Source organism: Balaenoptera physalus (assembly GCF_965194825.1).
Source record: "Balaenoptera physalus genome assembly, chromosome: 14".
NCBI classification, from domain to species: domain Eukaryota; kingdom Metazoa; phylum Chordata; class Mammalia; order Artiodactyla; family Balaenopteridae; genus Balaenoptera; species Balaenoptera physalus.
Window position 1 is genome coordinate 70,925,258 of NC_138893.1, and position 22,504 is coordinate 70,947,761.

General features: G+C 46.1%; 1 protein-coding gene across 1 annotated transcript in view; it reads right to left on the reverse strand.

The window, feature by feature from the left end:
• Positions 1 to 22,504, reverse strand: part of WDFY4 (WDFY family member 4) — a 277,765-nt gene that overhangs the window by 161,240 nt on the left and 94,021 nt on the right. Inside the window, exons 20-28 of the mRNA XM_082425453.1 lie at positions 20,371 to 20,602; positions 19,170 to 19,315; positions 18,012 to 18,123; positions 17,113 to 17,303; positions 10,540 to 10,692; positions 6,402 to 6,475; positions 4,197 to 4,358; positions 3,495 to 3,586; positions 1,595 to 1,694 (exon numbers count right to left, since the gene is read on the reverse strand). Of these exons, the coding sequence (XP_082281579.1) occupies positions 1,595 to 1,694; positions 3,495 to 3,586; positions 4,197 to 4,358; positions 6,402 to 6,475; positions 10,540 to 10,692; positions 17,113 to 17,303; positions 18,012 to 18,123; positions 19,170 to 19,315; positions 20,371 to 20,602 (1,262 nt within the window). The remainder of the gene's footprint in view (positions 1 to 1,594; positions 1,695 to 3,494; positions 3,587 to 4,196; positions 4,359 to 6,401; positions 6,476 to 10,539; positions 10,693 to 17,112; positions 17,304 to 18,011; positions 18,124 to 19,169; positions 19,316 to 20,370; positions 20,603 to 22,504) is intronic.

Genomic DNA, 22,504 nt, shown 5'->3' on the forward strand with positions numbered 1-22,504 from the left:
CCATCTAATTACATCAATGCAGTCACATAAAACACATAATGGTTACTGAACTCCCTTTTTAAACACACTGTTCAAAACTAATCTAAATGGAATAGTCCAATATTTATGCACCTTTATTGGCTTAGACAAAAAAATACATGTTTAACTGTCACTTTCAAAAAAGAATTTTAAAATGATGAGTCTAGAGAATACAGACTTGCTAGAGGGAAAGGGAGGGCAGGGAGATGGGAAGCCAATCCTCAGGGGCAATGGTTCAGCAAAGGACTCAGCCTCGTGAGAGCCAGGGAAGGACCCATCCTGGCTGGGCAGTGTTCTCAGCACGAGCTGCCAGACGAGGCATGGTGAGGGCGTGGCCACTGGAACTACGAGTCAAGAGACCATCTTCTCTTCTAGCCATGCCTCTGTTTGCTAATTGGATGACTTAGGCAGAGCTCTTGATGAGCTCTGGTCATCTTCCTTCATTATGATGATGATGAGGAGGAGGATGGTGGCGGTAGTGAGGATGATGGTAATGAGAATGGTGGTGGTGATGGTGATAGTGGTTAGCTGATGGAGTACTTACAGTATCCCAGGCACCATGCTCAGAGCTATCCACATATTAATTTCCATCTATGGCAGCTACTATCTTAATCCTCATAAAGATGAGTAGAAGGGAGGCATAGAGGGGAGGCTTAGGTAACCTCCCCGAGGTCCCTGGGGGGCAGAGCTGGGATTTGAACCCAGGAGGTCTAGCTGTCAGAGCCCAGGTGCTTAAGCACTACACTACATTCCTTTTCAAAAAAGTGAAAAGGAAGGGACTAGCTCATCTCCAAGGCATCTTCCAGTTCTACCATGCTTTGATTCCAGACACGTAAAGACTTTTTAAGCACTATTTGAAAGGCTGTTTTACTGAGGGGTAACTCCCCACCCTGATTCTTCCCTGCCCCAAACACACGTACACACTAAAATGTCAACTCAGTGAGAGTAAGGATCCGGACTGTCTTACTCAGCACTGCATTCTCGGAGGGAGGAACGATGTCTGGCACACAGGAGGTACTCAACAAATAGTTCTTGAATTAATGACTCTAGAGCTGAGATAAAGCAGGCAGTCGGAGAGAGTTAATGGAATTTTATGATTACACGTTGTTTTTGAAAGTTATCTGAAGGCAGATACTTCTTTTCCCAACTTGGAAAAATAACTAAATAACAGTAAATAGCAGAAGAATTTGGCAAGCCTCTTCCTTGATAGATGTTATTTAGGCTAACCATTTCTCCATTCTATTGTCTGCCAAGTATAGGACATCAAAATCGGTAATTATCACAACCGCCAAAACAATAACAATGACACTATAGCAATGGTGACAAAAAGCGTTTATTGTAATTACACCAAATCTGTTTTGAGTTACTCGTGCCCATTTAACATCTGCATCAGAATATCTTAGGGCAAGGTCTGCTTTATTGGGTGGAGAAAATATAATTTTCTTTCTGACTAGTGCAGAAAACACATTGCAGAAAACCAACTCAGAGATGCTAAACTCTTCATTAAGAAAAGGTTTTAATATGCACCCTGTATGAAGCAGCCTCATGCCAAATCACTCTTTCTGGAGCTACTTACTCAGAGGACAGATGAAGTCGGGAAGAAGATATTACACTGAGCAGCATCTCCAGCAACTGGTTTCTGAGCCAGATTGTCTTTCCAGATGTTTGACTTCCAGCTACAAAAAAGAAAATTCAGATTTGAGAAAAAACGGATGTAAAGAGACAATATTTGCTGCAGTAAGCAATCGTATTCACCAAATGCTTAGTTCTCCCAGGAGTTGAGACATGGATGGGACTTGAAATTTTGGCTTTCAGTTCTAGATTTCCATGCAATGCTTAAAAAGAATTTCAGGAAATGTTCCTAAAGTTCCCTTTAACTAGAGATGTTTTTGATGCTCCCCATTCCCCACTCCCGACTAAAAAAAAAAAAAAAATCCTAAAAATGATAAGGTCAAATTCTCCTTCCAGTAGAGGAATTTTTAAAATTATCATAGGCTGCAACATCTCCTGAGCACCTACTACATGCTGGGCATTATGCAAGGCACTGGGGGCAAAGAAGTGAAGATTATGATCCTTGATCTGAATTCCTGCTCTCAATTTGTTTCTAGGCTAGACCTTTGGCATGTCTATGTTGCACTAAAAATAGAGCTTGAATTGTAGCAAGAGGTATATGGATCCAACAGAAGAAGAAACTTTTACTTCTGAAGTGTTATTATAACCCTGAAGGCCATGTAAATATTGTCTTAATAGAAGATGTTTAGTGAGATAAAGTTTTAGCGTGGAGTCCCTATGAGAAGAAGGGTTGACAAAACAGTACACTGTTGTCTCATTATCCATTCATTCTTCCCTTTGGTTAGCCAGTTATTTTACCACCAATTTGGGGCACACCCACCATGCTGTAGAAATAGAACTGATGAGGCAGCTTGGAGAACCGGAGTCAGAGTCCCCTCTATTTGGATTCTGGCCCCATCTCTCACTAAGGTCCTAATCTCTCTGAGCCTCCGTTTTCTCATCTGTAAAATGGGAATAGTAATTCCTACTTTTCAGGCTTGATCTAAGGATAAGAGATAATTTATCTGGATTGAGTAACACTATCTAAGAGAATTTTTTGCAGTAAAAGTGTTCTCTATCTGTCCTGTACAATGCAGTAACCACTAGCCTCACGTGGTTATCAAGCACTTGGGACAAGGCTAGTGTGACTGAGGAACTGAATTTTTAATTGCATTTCATTTCGATTAATTAGAATTTAAATTTAAGTGGCCATGTGCAGCTAGAGGCTCCCATCTTGGACACAGCAGATCCAGAGGGCCCAGGGCAAAGCAGTCAGTAGTTGTCCCCCTCACATTTGCCCTAGCAGAGGGAATTTGGAACACGATGTACCTGCTGTTCTGAGTCTGGTTAGGGAGAGAGAGACTCAAAGAAACAAATCACAGACCTTTGCATGATATTAAGCGCAAGGGCTCTAGACACACAGAAGAAATGACTTAACCTGGCTTGTGGGACTGGGAACGGCTGGTCTAGCGGGGTGAGATGGGGTGGGAGCGGGGCAAGGGAGGCACTCCTGCAGAGCAAACAGCACCTGCAGAGCATGGATGGACGGGTGGACCGACACACATTAGGACGTGTACATGCTTCAGAGTGTTGAAGCTGGGGCTCATCAGGGGAGCAAGGCAAGGGCTGGGGGATGAAGGCTCCCACCTGCTGGTCTACAGGGAACTGAGTGTTATCCTGGAGGCCTTGGAAGCCATTCCAGGTTGTGAAGGAAGCACATACAATTTGCGTTTATTCGTGACCATAATCATAGAGCTGTGACCTCATAAGCCACTGTGTGGGAAAAACAGCTCGGCTGTGGGTGCCTTCCCCCTCCTCTCCCTCAGCCTTTCATGCACAATGGCCCCACAGCATGTTCCTCTCAGGGCCGTCACGGGGGCTTGTCCTGCTGCCTTCAGGCTGGCATCTGGGAAAGGTCTTCTCACCGGGCACGGAGGGGTCCGGGGCTCCGTCCACGCAGATCTGCCTCTCGTTCACCGATGAAGGCTTGAGGGTGTACACAACAAACAGCCCGATTCTTAAGACAGAAAGAGAAGGACACGCTCAAATCTGGGCTCAGCCCCTGTCTCCTAAACACACGTGAAGGTTTTCTACAGTGATCCACCTAAATGCGGCTTCAAGGGAGGGTTTGAGGGGAATCGCGTTATTCTGTGATCAATGTGGTACTTCCAAAGACTTCTCAGATCTGTCAGGATTCATCAGAGCAGCTAACTCTGGCTCTGCCAGCTCAACAGAACAAACAGTGATGAGGACAGAAGAGGTGAAATGTCCTGCCAGCGGGGACTATCCTTTGGGAAGTCTGCAAAAGGCAGGCAGGTTGGGTCGTTGGTTGATGAGGATGCCTGTGCTCACGGAATTTCTGGAGTTCTTGGCACAGGAGGTATGTCCGAGCACCAGGGAGCAGTGAACACACAGCCCTGCTGGGGAGTCTAGCAGACCCACCCCTTTTTTCAGCTCTCCGCCCTGAACAGAGAAACTCCTAGGAGGTTCCAAGGAAATAGAACCTGCTGCTGCATTGAAGGGGCGGTATTGCTGGGCTGAGCATGGTCAGGGGAGAGCTGGCGCCTATGTTCCCTCATTAAACAGCCCCGAGCCTCAGCCCTTCCCCCAGGGAGTTGGCGCAGTACCTGCGCAAGTCCTGGAGGCTGAAGTGGCCCCTCAGCTGACAGCCCAGGATGGCAATGATGGTGGGTATCTTGGAGGGGGCGAGGCCTGGCTCGTTGAAGAGGAAGACGAGCTTGGGAATAAGCCGCGCCTGGTGAGCAACTTCAGCGTTCCGGGGTCCTTCCCTGGCGAGCCCAAGAGAGAGGCAGTAAAAGCTTTTACTGGAACGAACCAAATTTGCTGTGTTTCTGCTAAAAAGGTTCCACCGGCTGGGCTTGCTCCGTGGCCCTCTGACTCCGATGCGCTCTTGGCAACTTGCCAAAACGCTGTCAGACACCCATCGAATATGTGTCTGCCCAGTGCCAGAGTCGCTTGGGGATGAGTCTCCCGGTGCCCTTCCACCCCTCCACCCCCTCACCCCCTCACCCCCCCACCCCTGAAAACTGCCTTCAAAGACAACCCCAGTTATTGACTTTTAAATTCCAAGCCTCAGGGAAAACTAATGCTGGTCTCAGAAAACTCAGAACAAAGAGAGCAGACTGGAGTGTGACCGCGGAGCACTTCCCAATAGCCGGAGCGCGGGCCTCCGCGAGCCCATCTGGGTGTGCGTCTTCCTGCCCACCCCAAACCACAAAGTGGATGAACACGCCGCTGAGAGTCAAAGGGGGAGAGAGACAGAATTCAAGCCTCCGCACTCCCTCCTTAGGATAATCGCAAATACAATTTCCAGTAAATTCTACTCCCCCAAAGAAAACAGCTTCCAGGGTGAGTGTCCGTCTCTTAGAAAACAATAGGTACAGAAAGAAAGTGGAAAGTGAGAAAGAAAGTAAAGGCGGAGGAGAATGAATTTGGGTGGATTGCTCCTTCTTGAACTGTCTTTTCAGTACTACTGTGTTGAATTCTGCCGAGTGCCACATCTCTGATACACAAAAGAGGCAGAACCAGCCCAGTTCTGCGTGTGACTTGCTCTCATGGGCTCAATGGGAAGATGTGCATTCATCACCTATAAGTCCCCACTGTCCTTTGTGCTCTTTCTAATCACAGCACTGAGTAGCCTGCTTTTCTGTATTCCTTCACCACAGGGCTATGTCTTGTCCTTCTCTGAACTTCTAGCACTAAGAACTGGTGTGGAATGGAGTGGGTTTATAATAGATAGTCCATCATGAATGGCTGCGTGAAAAGATGGTTGCAAATACATTCAAACCACTGAGGTCCTAATGATCTCTAGAACAGCTGACATGTGAGGAGGTGGGTGGGGGTGTGTGTGAACAGCCTTATTTGTAAGGAAGGAGGTGGACTGATAGGTTGGCACCCCTGCCTCCCTTCTCCCATATTCTGACCACAATCCCTGGTTTTCCTTGGGAATTAGCTCTTTCTAACTCCCCTCCACCTGCTCCAGAGGGGAAGTCATGCTGCCTGGCCACATGACCCAAGATGGCCCCGTGAGACTCTGTCTTATTGAGAGGACTATAGAGTTAAAAAGAAGCCCTGTCTGCCGACAGTGCTGAGCAGAAAACATGCTGTGAGGATGTCCAGCCAGAATGAAGTTAGCACAGAAGAAGGCATAGATGAGACCAGGGACAGATCTCAGATAAAGTATATGAGCATCATCCAGACAACATGTGAAGATCTGCCTCAGTCAATTGTATGAGCCAATAAATTTCCTCTTTCTCCACCTTCCTTTTTTCCCTCCCTTTCTTCCTTCCTTAAGTTGGTTTGAGTTGTATTTCTGCCACTTGCAACCAAAAGAGCCCTGACTAATTCAAAAAGTGACACTCAGTGTGATGGTATTTGGAGGTGGGGCTTTTGAGAGATGCTTAGGTTATGAGAGTGGAGCCCTCATGAATGGGATTAGCACCCTTATAAAAGAGACCCCAGAGAGTTCCCTCACCCCTTCTGCCATGTGAGGTTGTAGTGAGAAGACAGCCAACTACGAACCAGGAAGTAGGTCCCCACCAGACACTGAATCTGCCAGAGCCTTGACCTTAGACTTCCAGCCTTCAGAACCGTGAGAAATAAATTTCTGTGATTTGTAAGCCATCCAGTCTATGGTACTTTCATTACAGCAGCTGTGTAGACTAAGACAGACATGCTACCACCTGGGGACCCAGTGCTCTGGGCGGGGAGAAGGCCGTGGTTGCTGAACCACCAGCTGTCCTGTCCTCTCAGTCCCTGTTCTTGGCATGAAGCCTGTGACTGTACCCCCAGGCTGCCAAAGCCCAGCTTACCTTGGTGACTGAAGGATTTCCACAAGATGGGAAAAGAGGGAGAGCTCCAAGTTGTCCGCAGCATTCATCCAGAGCTGGAAGACAGAACAAACACAGTGAAACCAAGGTGTGTGGAGAGAAGGCTTCCAGGCAGCGTGAGCAGGTACAGTGCTGGGTGTGGTCTCCTTTGGCTCGGAATCACTAACACAGCTTACCAGCTCTGGAATCAGACTAGCTCTCCTGACAGCTAGAAAGTAGAGGGCACCTCCCCCAGGGGCAAGTGCAAACACCATTCCTATCTTCCCCATCTCTGCTGCTCTCTGGAGCTTCACTGTGGGTCTAGATTCTAACCAAGGACACCTGCACTAACCATCTCCTATGTGTGTCCCACCCTGGGCCTGCAACCTGTGTGTCCACACACCAAACAACATCTCATTTTCATTGGATCCTACAAGGCAAATACCAGTGCTCCCAATTCAGAGATGTGAAAAGTCAGGCTGAGGACAGACCACTGAGTGACAGGTACCTCACCACCCGCAAGTGATAGGACTGGAATTAGAAGCTGAGTCCCACCTCTCAGGTTTTATGCTGTAGCAACTTGTGCATGCAGTTTCTTCAGTTCCCCTATCTATAGAACCTGCAGCACAGCCCATGTTCCCATCTCCTGTGAACAGAATTGTGAGTGACATGCAGCTGTGAAATGCACTGAGATTCTGAGAGTGAACTTTATCACTCGGGTTGCTTTCTTCATTGTAAACAAAATGCAGCTGCTCCCCATCCTTCCGGGGCAGAGGTGATGGTGTGCCTTCATGTCTCATTTCTACTTCCCTTTAGAGAGCTCTACTATTTCTCATCTAAATGCTGACATTTCCTCAGGCCCAGAATCTATAAGGTTCAGATGTAGGATTGTAAGAGTGCACTCATACAGCAGCAAAAAGAGCTCACGCTTACAAATGATACCATTTGCTCGAGGCAAGAAGCATCATACGAAGTCCTAAAACGGTATCATTATCTGCGTTTAGTAGATAAGAGCAGTGAGGCTCAGAGAGACTGAGTAACTTGTCTGGTGCCCCACGGTTTTTAATTGGCAGAGACTGGCTTCAAAGCCTGGTCAGTCTGACCATGAAGCCCACTGTCTTGCCTCCTCTCTGTGTTCCCCTACAGGCATCTCCTGCAGACAGTGACCCAGAGGGTCAATAATCAACCTCACTTGAACCAAGCAGGTGGCCATGGCTCCATCCTTTTACTTACTGAGGAAAACAGAAGAGTCTCAGTGGACATAAGTTTATCAGGAAGGCAGAGACTGTCCCTCCCCAATTCCCAGGGCCCAGCATCACACATGCCATGTAGTGGGCACTTAATAAGGATCAACTGCATTTTTTAAAAGAGTGAATGCAAAGTAAACCAAAGTAAGATAAGTGTATTACTCTTAAGCCAGAAACAGGCTGACAGATTTCCAGCTCCTGTAAGCACAGCCACTGCCCAGTACACACAGAGGTGGGGCTGCTGCCATTTGAGAGAGCTGGTGCGGATCGATGTGGCTCCCAGGGAGGTAGGGGTAGCCAGACATGGCATCCCAACATACTCAAGAGGGTGCCAAGAGCTCTGCATACTTGGAACTCATTCATTCATTCATGAAGGCAATCATGAGCAAATGATACACCAGGCTCTGTGCTGGGAGCTGGAAGAGCTGAGAAAGTAAGACAGGAACCCTTTCCCAGAGCTTTAGAACAATAAGAAGTTGCCACAGCACATTTGAGGCTGCCTAGCTCTTTTAGAAATTACTTTATATAATACCAACTGTCTGAATTTTGGGAAACATGCATAATTGAATCTTGTGGTTGTCATCCTGTGTCACATAACCCCTGTACTAAAGACTGCATTAAGATGCCTGGCTTAAATTTGTTTGACTATCAAATTCTGTTCTCTCCCCACCCCTGGGACCACCTCACTCTCAGAAAGAGGCGGCCTTTTCTGAGACCACAAGCCTAAGACACGCATGACTTCGACTTCCTGCCCCTTCCAGCTTCTCAACTTCCTGCCCCTCCCTGCTGCACACCCGTCATCAAGGATCACCCGCCTTCTCCTGTAACCCACTCTCTGGTCTCCAAACCCTCCCTTTCCTTGAAGGACTTGTCCTGTCAGTTTGATTCTCACACTGGTATTTTAACCACCCCTTTTTCACTGCTCAAGTCTCCTATCTAAGTTCTGAAACTCTCCTCCTTCTATTTTCTTCTCTCTTTCTTCTTCAAAAGCCCACTGTCTCCTTCCCGCCTCCTCCCCGCTCTTCACCTCATGTCTGACCCCACCACTTACTCTTCACTGGGCCCATCAGTGACCTCCAAACACAACCCACACAGCCCTGCCCTTACTTCGCCTGATGTAGGCAGACACTGGGGAAACTCTTCTTCTTTTTGAAATTCTCTCCTCCCAATCTTTTAAAAATTTTATTTCATTTCATTTCGTTTTAGTGTGTTTTTTTAGCATCTTTTTGCTTGTTTTTATTGGTTGCCTATTTTCTTAACCCCAGTGTGAAAAGCACCGGCTCAGCTGAGGGGTAAGTTTATTCAGGGAGGGGACGGGTGGTGCCCATGGTGGTTCCAGGAACAGGCAGTGGGAGCATGGTGGGTTCCTGCATGGGTCATTCCTGGGCTGGGCCGATGGCAACGACGTCGTGGAGCCGAGCTGCCTGAGCACGGCCGCAGCATTCTGGAAGGGGCAGCAGTGCTGCCAAGGGATGCCGTCTTGTTTACCAGGGTGGTAAAGCCATTTGTGCGCATCTGCTTCCCCGCTGTGCACAGGAAGCCCGTATCGCAGGCCTTGCTGGATTCCCCCACAAGCCTTGCACCTATCTGCAGATCCAGGTCTGGGTGTTCATCCTGGCCTGGTCCAATTAGATAATATTTCATTCAGGTTTTTTGTAGCTTTTATTTATGAGTAAGATTGACCTGTACTTTTTCATTTCCCATACTGTCCTTTTTTGGTTCTGGTATCAAGATTAGCTCATAAAAGAAGCTGGGAGAAATAATACCTACACTATGCTCATGACTATGATTTTTAAAAAATACATATATTATGCATAGAAAGTACAAAAAAAGGGATGCATTCAAAGTTAACAACAGTTGTCTGGGTCTCAGAAAGAGGAGTTTTTCTTCCATTTTTCTGTAATTTTAAATATTCTATAACAAGCACATATTATTTTTTAATTAAAATAAACAGTTTTTAAAATACTTCCATGGACTGCAGTGTGTACCGGCTAAAGCGTGCTCCCTGCAGCTTACCATCCTCCGCTGTCTTCTCTCCCTCCCCCTCCAGCCTCACCTCTACCTGCAACAACATCCCCACAGGTGCCCCAAGCCCCTTGCTCTCAAATGCCCATGGTTGCTCTCATCCCCACATGTGAGCAAATAGCACCCACTCCACCTGAAATATTCCCCCACTGAACACATTCTGTCAAACTCAGCCCCAGAGCCCGGATCCGCTGAGCTGACTGTCCTCTCCTGCCACTCCCCACATGCCCTGTGCCTCCCTCACTGGCACCCAGCACATTGTAGCACCACCTTTGTCGTGTCCTGGGCCCCATCGTTGCGTGCAGGGGCTGCATCCTGGTTATCACCATGTCTCCAGAGCACACCAGTGCCCGACCCTCGTGGGCACTCAGTAAACGATGCTTCGTGAGTGGATCTATCCACCCAAAGGTCTGTGCAGTACTCCTCACTCAGCCTCACGTGTGCCCTCAGCATCTCTCACTCATCCCTTTAAAGGAACATTTATAAACAGCAAAGCACCATCCAAAGGAACTGGTATGTTTTAAAATCCTTCTTATATATGGAAGCTTACACTTTTAAAATCCTTTTCCAGATACTATCTGATTTGGCTCCCACACAAGTCTGTGAGGGAGAGGAGATGGTCTCCCTTTCACACATGAGAAGACTGAAACTCAGAGAAGTCAAGAGACGTGCCCGAGGCCACACAGCCCATTGGTGGTAGGAGTTAATTATTAACCAAGGCCTCGGAACTCCAAAGCCTTGTCAGTTTTCTCTCTCACTACCATCTTAATCATCGAGAAAGCTGACCTGCTGGGTTTAGAGAAAGCTCCAGGCTTTCTGTACCATCACACACCTGTTCCTTTAGGGCTAGTGACCAGTCTCCAGTTTACCTCGAAATTGCAGAGGATGTGCTGGAAGACACCAATGTTGGTGATAGCAGAGGACCCAAAGCCCAGTTCTGCGGTGCCGGCAATGGACAGGATCAGCTGAAAAATGCGATGGTTTAGGAAAGAGGTCTTTTTCCTCAGGAGAAATGCCATTATCTGCAAAGGTTAAAACACAAAGCAGTTTCCTTGTGAATGCATCGTCACCGCTCTTTCTCCCCCACCCACCTGTTCCTACCAGCACCTTTGGTCACCCCAGTCTGAAAACGCTCCGCTCTCTGGTGCTACCTCTTCCATTCCCTTGTTATCAGAAGGAAAACATATACCAACTTCTGTGGCTGCTTCCCCACCAGTGTCTGCTTTTCTGTACTTGAGGCTTCACCTCTCACTGTGGGCCCCCGGCTCCTTCCTGAATCTTACAGATTTCCAGAATGCCACCTTCTCCTGGTTTCTTTCTACATTTCTGAGTATTTTTCTCATTTTCCTTTACTGAATCCTACATTCATACCCATCCTACAGATGTTGCTATATCACTAGGAAGCCACCACCTGCCCATGAACCCAGTTACATCAGCTTCACTTCAGGCTGCTGCCAACAGACGTGCCATTCTGCTGTGCCAGGCCCTGGGAAACTGGCAACACGTAAGCATCCATACCGAGTTGGAGGCACTGGGATCCCAGTGGCCCACACTCATCTCAGAGACTAATAAGGTGGACCTCACCTAGCCTCATGTCTCTGTTGACCTCAGTCACACAAAAGTCAGGCTGACCCGCCATCCACTTGCATCTGGGTTCTCATCAACTTCATCTGGATTCTCAGCTCAGCTCATCCACAGCTCAATTCCCTACGCCTGTATCTGACACAGTCCACCCTTCTCCCTGTCCTCTCAGACACGCTGTTCCAGTGTGTCATTAGGAAGTCTCACTTGTTGTTATGGACTGAATGTTTGTTCCTCCCCAAATTCATATGTTGAAACCCTATTCCCCAATATGATGGTATTTGGAGACAGGTCTTTTGGGATATAATTAGCATTAGATGAGGTCATGAGGGTGGAGCCCTCACAGATGGGATTAGTGCCCTTATAAGAGTCACAAGGGAGCTTTCTTCCTCTCTCTGCTCTGCCATGTGAGGATACAATGAGAAGTGGGCCATCTGCAATCAACAAGAGGGTCCTCACTCAACCTGACCATGCTGGCACCCTGATCTTGGACTTCCCAGTCTCCAGAACTGCGAGAAAATTAATTTCTGTTGTTTGTAAGCCACCCAGTCTATAGTATTCTGTTATAGCAGCCCAAACTGACTGAGACAATTGTAATCAGCAAATAATATCTTTTCAGACTGTTCCAGTCACTTCTTCAGCATATCCCCACTCCCCCACCAGGACATAATTAGGATGGCTGAAAGCTGCTTGAGAAAAATCACTCAGGCTGACTGGTTTCACTTTACATTAATAGTGTCAAATGTCAAATTTGGCCTGGCAGTCCAACTCTTTTTTTAGTAAGCTGGCTTTCCTCATCCTAAAGATGATGATCTCATCTCTTCTCCTCTCTCCTTCAGCCTCCCTCCCCTCCACCACCTGACTCAGTACACAGCTGAGAATTTAGAACCCATCAGACGTGAACACTCTTATCTCCCCACCATCTGATCCATAAATGCCTGCACTGCATTCCTTCCTGTCACAAGCAGGGTTTCTATTCACCTGGCCTCTGGGACCCACCCCTCGCCTGCTCCTTGGGATAGCTCTTCTCTCCTAGCTTCATCCATCCTTCTCTCTTCTGCCACTTTCTTCCTGAAAAATATGCCCTAGTAGTTCTCCTTTTAAAGATAATCTTCCTTGAACCCTAATCCCTCTAGTTTGGGCCCCATTTCTCTACTCTTATTTGTAGTAATCTTCTTGAAAGCACTATTGGACTTCCCTGGCAGTGCAGTGGTTAAGAACCTGCCTACCAATGCAGGGGACACGGGTTCGAGTCCTGGTCTGGGAAGATCTCACAGGCCGTGGAGCAACTAAGCCTGCAAGCCACAACTGCTGAAGCCTGCGCACCCTAGAGTCCGAGCGCCACAACTACTGAGCCCTCGTGGCGTGCTGCAACTACTGAAGCTCGCGTGCCTAGAGCTCGTGCTCTGCAACAAGAGAAGTCACCGCAATGAGAAGCCCTCGCACTGCTACTAAGAGTAGCCCCCACCCACCGCAACTAGCGAAAGCCCATGCACAGCAACGAGGACCCAACGCAGCCAAAGATAAAAAAAATTTTTAAAATAGAAAGCACTATCAACACACTCAGCCTCCACATCCTCACTTCACATTCTCTTCTCAACCCCATTCCGCTGGCTGCTGCCTCTTTCTGCCCACCTGCCTTAGAAAGGTCACTAGTGACTCCCAGGTGCCAAGTCCAACAGGGACTTCTCTGTCCTTAGTTTGCTGCATTATTTATCAGTATCTAGCATTGTTTGACTATGCCCACCTCCTCAAAACACTTTATTTTTCAAATTCTTTGATAAAGCATTTCTTTGTTTTCTCTTCCTTCTTCCCTCTCAACCTCCCTTGTTGGGTTTTCACCATATTTCCAAGCTCTGCCTGGTTAGTTCCTCATTGCTTCCTCCTTTGTCCTCGTCTCTCCTTTCACTACTCCTTTTCTTTGGCCGTTTCATCAATTTCCTTAGATTAAATGCCATCATGATGATATGGATGACTCTCACATCTATACCTCCCACCAAGCATGCCCTTCTGAACTCCAGAGCTGGGTATCCCACCTGATATTTTACCTCTGATGTCTCACAGTCACTTCAGACTTAGCATGTCCCAAATGTCTTATTCCTTCCTGTTGGCAGCACTCTGGGTGCACAGCACTGGCTGTTTTCATATGTTACGTGCCAAGACTGCTCACAAAGACTCCAAGTCTCCCCAGATCTGGGATGCAGTCTCACATAACGTTGGATTCTATCCAGTCTCCGATCTTGACCCTTCAAACCATCTTCCACACAGGTGTCAAATGTCATTCTAAAGCATCATTCATTCCACTTCCCTGTTCTAAGCCTATGAATGGTTACTGATCACCTCTGAGATAAGATCCATGTTCCTTGGAGTGGCGGGGCTCTGACCCTTCCCTCCGTCTCCATCTAGGCTGTGCACCTGCCTGCAATTGTACTTTCCTCCCAGCCATGTCGAGGAACCCATCTTGGATCCCTTAAGTGTTCATAATGTTAATCTAGAACACCATCCTCCATCTTTACCATGTTATGAAAATCCATCTTATAAAACTTGGCTGGATGTCACCTAGTCTGACAAGAGGATGATAAATAAGTTTGATAGAAATAACAGATAGGAAGGGTTATGCTCTCCAATCAGCAAACCAACAGATGAATACAGAGTAAAAGTCTAAAAAATGATTAAATCCACTCCTGAGCCAGCCAGTTAATTAAAGATCCGTGTTTTCATTCACTGATTCATTCCAAAAATCATTACTGAACACTTACTCTCTACCATGTGCTCTTAGGATGCAACAATGAACAAGCAAACCCAGTCCTGTCCTCATGGGGCTTGTGTCTAGGGGCAAAACAGACCACAAACATGGCAACAAGTACATATACAACATGCCAAATGGGCATGCACATTAGGAAGAAACAAAGCAAGAAAACGTGTCTAGAAAGAGACGGGGTAGGATGGGGGTTCTGTTTTATAAAGAGTAGTCAGGGAAGGCAAAAAAAAATAATAAAAATCTTGTTTTTTTACTCAAACCTGTCATTTCCCACCTCTCTACCACTACCTCTTTCCCTGAATACATAAATTTTTGAAATATTTCTATTGTAAGCCATAAGAGTTTTAAAATTTTTTCTTCTGCCATCACATGAAAAGGTACAACGAATCTCTGAATCTGATGGGTTCTTTACTCAAACTATTTGGGAGTCCTTGTCTCGTGATAATATTTTTCTCTCTACCTCATTAGACAATGTTGTAGGCTGACTGTATCTCCTCAAAATTTATATATTGAAACCTAATCGCCAGTATGATGGTATTAGGAGGCAGGGCCTTTGGGAGATGATTAGGTCATAAGGATGGAGCTCTCGTGAGTGGGATTAGTATCCTTATAAAATAGACCCCTGAGAGCTCCTTCATCTTTTCTGCCATGTGAGGACACAGCAGAAAGATGGTTGTCTATGAAACAGGAAGTAGGTCCTCACCAGATACCGAATCTGCCAGCACCATGGTCTTGGATTTCTCAGTCTATAGCACTCTGAGAAATAAATTTCTGTGGCTTTTAAGCCACCCTATCTATGGTATCTTTTATAGCAGCCTAAACAGACTGAGTCAGACAGCAATTTCCACGGAGGGAGGGACTAAACCCATTTATTCATCTGTATCCCTAGCCTGACACTGTGCCTGGCTCTTAGGAGGTGCTCAGTCAATATGAGTTGAGTAAATAGATTCCATTCAAGGGCCACTTTTTGCCTCTACCATCTCTTTCTGAAAAACTCAGCCAATCCAGTCCTCTAGGCCTTCTCCGATCCCCTTTCTTTTTAAAGAAGCTCTTTGTGACTCCTCTACCAAGTGTGATGCGGCCACCTCGGCAGCTCTGGAGCACATTAACGCTCTCAAGGCCCTGCATTCACGCGACAAGCACTCACTGAGAACTCATGACGTGCCAGGCCCTGCACTGGGCAGCGAGGAGACAACGGTGAACACAACAGGGCCCAGCTCTTAGGAGTTCCAGGGTTCTGGGAAGATGGAGGGTAACCACCGGGTCATGGAGACTGCGGTAGCTCTGGAAGAGAATCTCGGACACTTGTTGCATTTGATTTGTACTAAAATTATTTTGGTATTCGCCTTATTTTATCCTTCTAGGAGCAGGAACTGCTTTGGACCTTTTTAGAAACGCTCACAGTAATTATTAAAATTCCTAGCCAGAGCGGACATCCATGTGCTGAACTGGGACAAATCCCACTACTCCTGCCTTTAATAATATAATCAGAGAAAACTGTTATATACCAGGAGCCTCAATACTTGCATTTTGATATAAATCTGGCCACACCCATTCATTTATTCCCCAGATATTTACTGAGTCTTTCTGGTCTCAGTAATACACTGGCAAAGAACAAGCAAAGCCCAGCGCTTCAGACCATTACAGTCTGATGGAGATGAGCAGAGTGATTGTCACAGCACTGCGTGAGAGCAGTCAGACCTGGGCATACACACAGTGCCACAGAGGCCGAGAGACGACCACACGGGCAGTGCAGCGGTCAGGGGAGATGCCCCCCTTGCCACTGGAGCTCGAACTGGGAAAACAAGAAGGAATGTACCTGGGAAAAATGATCAAGAAACCGTGGGCACAGGAACACAGGGTCACACTATGTGTTTAGTGATCCGTGACCACAGGGGATTTGAGGACACAGGAGTGTAGGGTATGAAACGTTGGCCGGGTGGGAGGTGGGGCTGGAAGGGCAGGTTGGTAGCCAGTTAGAAAGGCCTTTAGGAGTTGGGTATTGTATCAACGAGCGGACGTGTCTGAAGGGTTTGCACGAGGCAGAGGGGTCATCAGGTCTCTAATGCAGAACTGTGACTGGTGTCAGTGGACCCTGAGGGAGAGGCAGGAGGAAGGGGCTGCTGTCTGGCTGCGGCAGCAGTGCAGGTGAGAGGGGGAGTGCCTCACGTGACCCCATACAGCTTTCTTCTCAGACCCCGACTCAGAGGCCGAAGAGACAGGGAGGCCCTCCCCCTGCGCCCACTGGGCCCAGCAGGAAACTGCAGCCTTTGTGCCCCAGTGACCTTGTCTAGGCTTTGACCCTATTCCTGCCCTCCATGAGTCCTTTCTTGGCTGCTTCCCAGCCAGGCAGGGCATTCCTGAAGGACAGTGTCTACAACTCGTCTGACATTATGAACAGTAAATAGCAGTAACAATCACAGTGCCCACACACGGCAGTTACTCTGAGCAGGCACGTGTGTAAGCACTCAGCATATATTAACTCAATTATCACAATCCTACAAAATAGGTGTTGCTATTATTCCCATTTTACACAGAGGAGAACTGAAGCACAGAGGGATTAAGAACTAAAGATGGCCAACATTTCTAGGGCACTTACTCTGGGCCAGACATAATTCTAAGCCTGTCACTTGTATTAAATCATCTAGTCCTCACTGCAACCCCACGATACAGGAGATATGATAGATCATATCGTGCAGGTGGAGAAACCGAGACAGAGAGGGTTAATAACTCAGGACTCAGGCAAGGTTAAGTAGTAAGTTAGGCAGAGGCTCAATTCAAACGCAGTATTCTAGTTCTATGGTCTAGGCTCTTAGCCATCATGCTAGATGCAAGGTGGGGGGACCACGAATGATTCCTGAATTCATCAGTGAAAGGTGAGCATCCCCATCCTGATGAGAGCCCCTCTCTGGCTGGCTGTCACCTGGCCCTCTGCTCTGGTGACACTGGTCTCAGGACCCAGGGACCTTCAGTTTCCCTTCTCCAAAAGTCATGCTAGTGGGAATGTCCACTTGGGCCAGCAAGCCTCCTCCCTGTTCCTCGGGGATGCCAGCTCCTTGCAGGGGGGGCACTGCAGACTCAGATGTGAGGGTGGGATTACCTGGTACCCACAGATGAGCTGCATCAGGCGATCACACATGACGTTGCTGGTCAGGACCGAGTGCAGGACTTTCACAGCCGCGTACAAGGTGTGGTCATCCGTTGCTAAGGAAATGAGGCCCAGGAGGATGGCGGGCCCACCGATGAAGTCCAGGCTGCTGGCAGCAGGGCTGGAGTGGAACACTCTTACCCCTGTGTGGGACAAAGGGCGTTCCTGAGTATACTACAGCTTCACTGCAGTGGAAGTTCCCCCGGCACCATGCAAGAGCTGTCAGGAACATCATCTACTCACAGCAGGGGCGCCTGTGCACAGGACAGGCTGGGAGGAAAAGCAGGGGCTTTGAAAGTTTTAGGTCAATGAGAAATCCTGTGCTGAGTCCTTTCTGGGTCACAGAAGGCTGAAACAGCCCAGGGGATTTCAGACCTCCACCCTCCGTCTCAGTCCAGAGTGCCGGATGAGCCAGCTGCCCTCTGAGCCTGTTTGCTGGCTGCTCTGACAACTTCTGGCTCTTGTCTGCCCTCTAGATCTGCAACGTTGGACCCTTGCATCAGTTCGTGGCTTTGCTCTTGCCTGACTGCAAGGCAACCAACAGTCGTTGGCTGTTGTTTTCACCCAAACCACCACAACCATTGCCTCTGCTCAGAGGCCCCACTGTACTCACTCCATTGTGCATAGACGCCAGCCTGGTTAGTAGCGAGTTCGCGACCAGTTGTCAGATGCAGCAAAGTGCACTGACCTCTGCAGGGAGGCTAACTCTCTAGTGAGATTAACTCCCAACTCTTGCCCTCACTGTTCCAGCTCCTCAGCCCTCTCAGTTCTGCCTGCCGCTCCAGAATTCCAGGCTGCACAAGCGATGACAGCCACAACCCTTCTTCCCAAATAGTAGTAAAGGCTCATACCTAATTGGCCCACGGCCACGGCTCCAATGGTTCGAAGAGAACCCGAGAGGTGACTAGCACAATTTCTTAGCAAGAACACCGGCATGGCATTGTTGCGGGATGAAACGTTCATCTAGAGAAATTGGTAACAATTAATCCAAGAAACCTTCCTGGGAAGGAGGAGGTCTTGTTCATGAGCTCCTGGAGGGCAGGCACCCCCAGGCCTGGCACTCCGTAAGTGTAAGTCAGTGAATGAATAATAACTGAACCAACGTCAGCGGGACTGAAGCCAAAATTCAGGTTCCCCTGTCCTGCCTCCCAGGCTCTGGCTTAATCATAAGGGAGCAACTTCGGTTATACAACTGTGCCACCAGTGTCCCACATGCTCACTAGTGTAAACAAATGCTCACAGTGAGGAGCTGATGAGAGCAGGAAGGACCTGAGGACACTGGAGGTGGAACAGTGCTGTGAAGGCCAGAGCTGCCTCCTTCCCGATCTAGGGTCATCCAGCTCTGCAAGCCCTGGCATCACTGGTCTCAGACGGCCAGGAAGACAGGGACCCTGGTCTCCTCCAGCAGAAGGTTCTGTGCTGGTAAGGCACAGCTTTGGTGCTCAACAGGACTTAACCCCTGATCCTGCCGTCTCAGTAAAGGGAAGGGGCCTTTTGTCTGTGAGGGTGGAGAGAACGTAAACAAATCAGCCCAAATTCATCAGCAGTAAGCAAAAGAGCTCTTTATGCAGGAATTAGGAAATAAGAAGTCTAATGGCATCTTCATCTATAAACATGTCTGCTTGCTGTTTTGCAAATTTGTTGTTTGCATAAACACAGTGATTCGAAGAATATTTTGCAATGTTGGGGGGTTAGTAGCACCCAGAAAAGGGAAGCTCAGTAGTGTTCCCAGTGTCACAGAGATTTTTTAAATATTCCATTTGTTCTTGCTCTACCAAGGAAAATGAAGAGCACCTACTTTCTTCTCAGAAATAAGAGGTTTAGTCTTGAGGGGTGCGAATGGGCAGGCGTCATGGAATATTTTAACAAATGAAGTGGGAAGCACTCCTGTGTGTAACTGTCTACACATGCACAAACGTGAATTAGTATTGACTTAATCACTGAAAGCTGAAGGAAGCCATGAGATCATGATTCCAAAACGGAGCAGCAAGTGAAGTTAGAAGGCATACCTCTTTGGCAATCAGGCGGCTGTCCACCTCATTGTATGCGTTTCTGATGTCTGCAACGCTGGTGATGGAGGAGCTGGCTATATGAAGGCCAAAGGAAACCCTTTCCTCTGCAACCAGGGGCATCACTTCCATACAAGGGTCCTCTCCTAAAATAACACATCTCCAGTTATGTCTATTCTCACTTTACTGAGTAGGAAATTAATCCTCAGAAGAATAAGTATCTACTGCTACATGGTGAAGTAATCACTGAGGAATGTTTGTAGCTGCTATATGTTGTTACATTGTGTGTTATATATTACATGTTTTGCCCCTACCTGTGATTTCTGACACATAGAAAACTGTAGAGAAATCTCACAATATTAACCCTACTATAAAAATAGAGGCATTCCAGGTATGAAATTACTAAAGCTTGAGACACCTATTGAGAATGTAACCTCGCTCCCAAAATGCTGGGCCAAAAGCCCTAAGGTTTTCAATGAGCTGCAGGTACATGGTAAACACATCCTTTGGCATGAGTGCCCAGGTCGCTGAGTCAAGGAGAGCCCCACGTGGTACTTGAGAAGCATGGTGTGAATACAGAGTTGATGAAACTTTGGCTCTGGACCTGACCTCTTCACATTGTTCTGGCCAGTGCCCTTTGCCAGAGGAAATGAAGATCAAAGAAGACATGGAGGCTGGAGACAGAAACACTCCACAGCACTCAATCGCCCTTCACCACGCACGAAGGCTTCCATACATAGATTCATTTATCATTCTTCCCAGATGCAAGCTGACCCCCTTGACTTGACGGAGCACAGAGAGCTATGCTCCCTGCTTGAACAGCCAACAATCAATAATGAAAATGTGGATGTTTTGTCTGCCTGTTTAATAATTGAAGACAACAGTATACTTTAGTTAAAAAGCTTCTTCATTAAAAGGAATGTAACTTATTTATCTCATTCACTTCCCCCTTTCTTTGCTGATGGTATTACCCACCCACTTTCCTCCATTATGTGTGTTGGAACTGAAATCTAAAGGAGATTGTCATTTCCTTTTCTGACATTTTCTATTGGATTGTAAATATGTAATGATCCAATTACAGAGGTTTTCCCTAGTGACTTGCCTGTGCTGAGTTTATTCTTTATAAATAAGCTATAAATAACTGAATGTCCATTTAAAAACTAGTATCAGCAAGATCATTATAAATCAAAACACTCCATACCTTGGGCATGCACAGCTTGGAAGTTACCACAGTATCTTGGGCCAAGTTTGTTAATAACTTCCAGAGTTTCCATTGAGATGGCTTCTTCGAAGAGGTATGCAGGGCCCAGACGCCATATTAATAATGACTTTTGTTTCCAAACTCGAGGGGTAGCAATATATCCATAAATATCCACAAATGAAGATGGATCCATTGAAAGGAATGGTCCTGGTAAAGCCTGAATGTACAACATCTGTTAACATAAAAAGGTGGGGGGGGGATGTAGATGGGAGGTGTTTAACCTCAGAATTAATCAAGCAAACACATAAAATATAAAATGATGTACCTTCTTCTTCTTTCAAAGTGAAAACTTATTTTACCTAAAAACATTACAAAGATAACTCTCAAAGCTGAGAAACAGTGCACAAAACAGTTTATAAAATGCTGGTGGGAGTAAAAAAACTGACACTGTGCCTTTGGAAACAAATTTGATAAGAAATATCAAGTGCCACTAAAAGGTTCATCTTTTTTTTCCCAGTCATTTCACAAAGAACTTAAATGTCCAATACTGGTACCTTAATTAAGTTTTACATACTAAAAATAATTACAGACTGGAAAGGAAGAAATAAAACTGTCTCTATTTGCAGATGGCATGTCCATGTAGAAAATTCCAAAGAATCTACCAAAAAAAAAGATACTTCCTAGAACTAATACCTGAGTTCAGCAAGGTCACAGGATACATGATCAACACACAAAGATCGATTGCATTCTATACACTAACAAAGAACATGCAGAAACTGTAACTGCTCACAAGAAAATTAAATACTTTTTTGCTCTGCAAAATCCCATATGAAAGAGGATGAAAAGCAAGCTATAGATTAGGAGAAATTATTTACAAATTACATACCTAACAAAGGATGGGTATCTAAAATATTTAGATAAACTCTTAAAATTCAACAGTAAAAAACAAACAATCCAATTAGAAAATGAGTGAAACACGTGCATAAGACATCACTAAAGAGGATATACAAGTTGCAAATAAGCACATGAGAGGATGTTCAATCTCATTAGCCATTAAGGAAATGCAAACTAAAAACAAGAGATATCATCACTACACACCTATCACAATGGCTAATTAAAAAAGAGTGACATCACCAAATGCAGAGAAACGGGACCACTCATCCATTGCTGGTGGGAATGTAAAATGGCACAGTCACTATGGAAAAATATTTTGGCAGTTTCTTATAAAACTAAACATGCACTTACCATAGGACCCAGCAATTAGACTCTTAGGCATTTAACCCAGAGAAATGAAGACTTAAGCTCACACAAAAACCTGTACATAAATGTACATAGCAGCTTTATTTGTAACATCCCAAAACTGGGAACACCTCAGATGTCCTTCAATGGGTGAATGGTTATGTATCCATATCTGAGTAGTATGGAATACTATTCAGCAGTAAAAAAGGGATGGACTACTGACATATACAACAACTAAGATAAATTTCCAGAGAATTATGCTGAATAAAAATCTAATCCTAAATATCACATACTGTATGATTCCATAGATATAACATCTTTTAAATGACAACATTTTAACTTACTGGTTGCCAAGTTTAGGGACAGGGATTGGGAGGGGGTGTGGGTGGGTGGTGGTGGTAGTTATAAAAATACAACAAAAGGGACCCTTGTGGTGATGGAAATGTTCTGTATCTTGGTGGGAGCAGTGGATGCAAGAACATACAAATGTGATAAATTGTATGGAACTAAATACACACACACGAGTACAAGTAAAACTGGGGAAATCTGAATAAATTAGCAGACTGTATCAATGTCAATATCTTGGCTGTGATATTCTATAGTTTTCAAGATATTCATTACCATTGGAGTAAACTGGATGAAAGGTACACAAGATTTCTCTCTTCTTACCACTAAATGTTAGCCTACAATTTTCTCAAAAATTTCGATAAAAGAAATAGTTAACAGATTATCAGAAATTCAAAAATAATAGTTTCAAAGCCCATGTAGATAAAACATTTTAAAATGATAGTGTTAACTAAGTAGTATATAAAATGTTTTATACAATAAAGTCACAACTATCTTATTAAAGGAATAAAAACTGAAAGAAATTATAAATGATGGTAAGGTAGAAGGA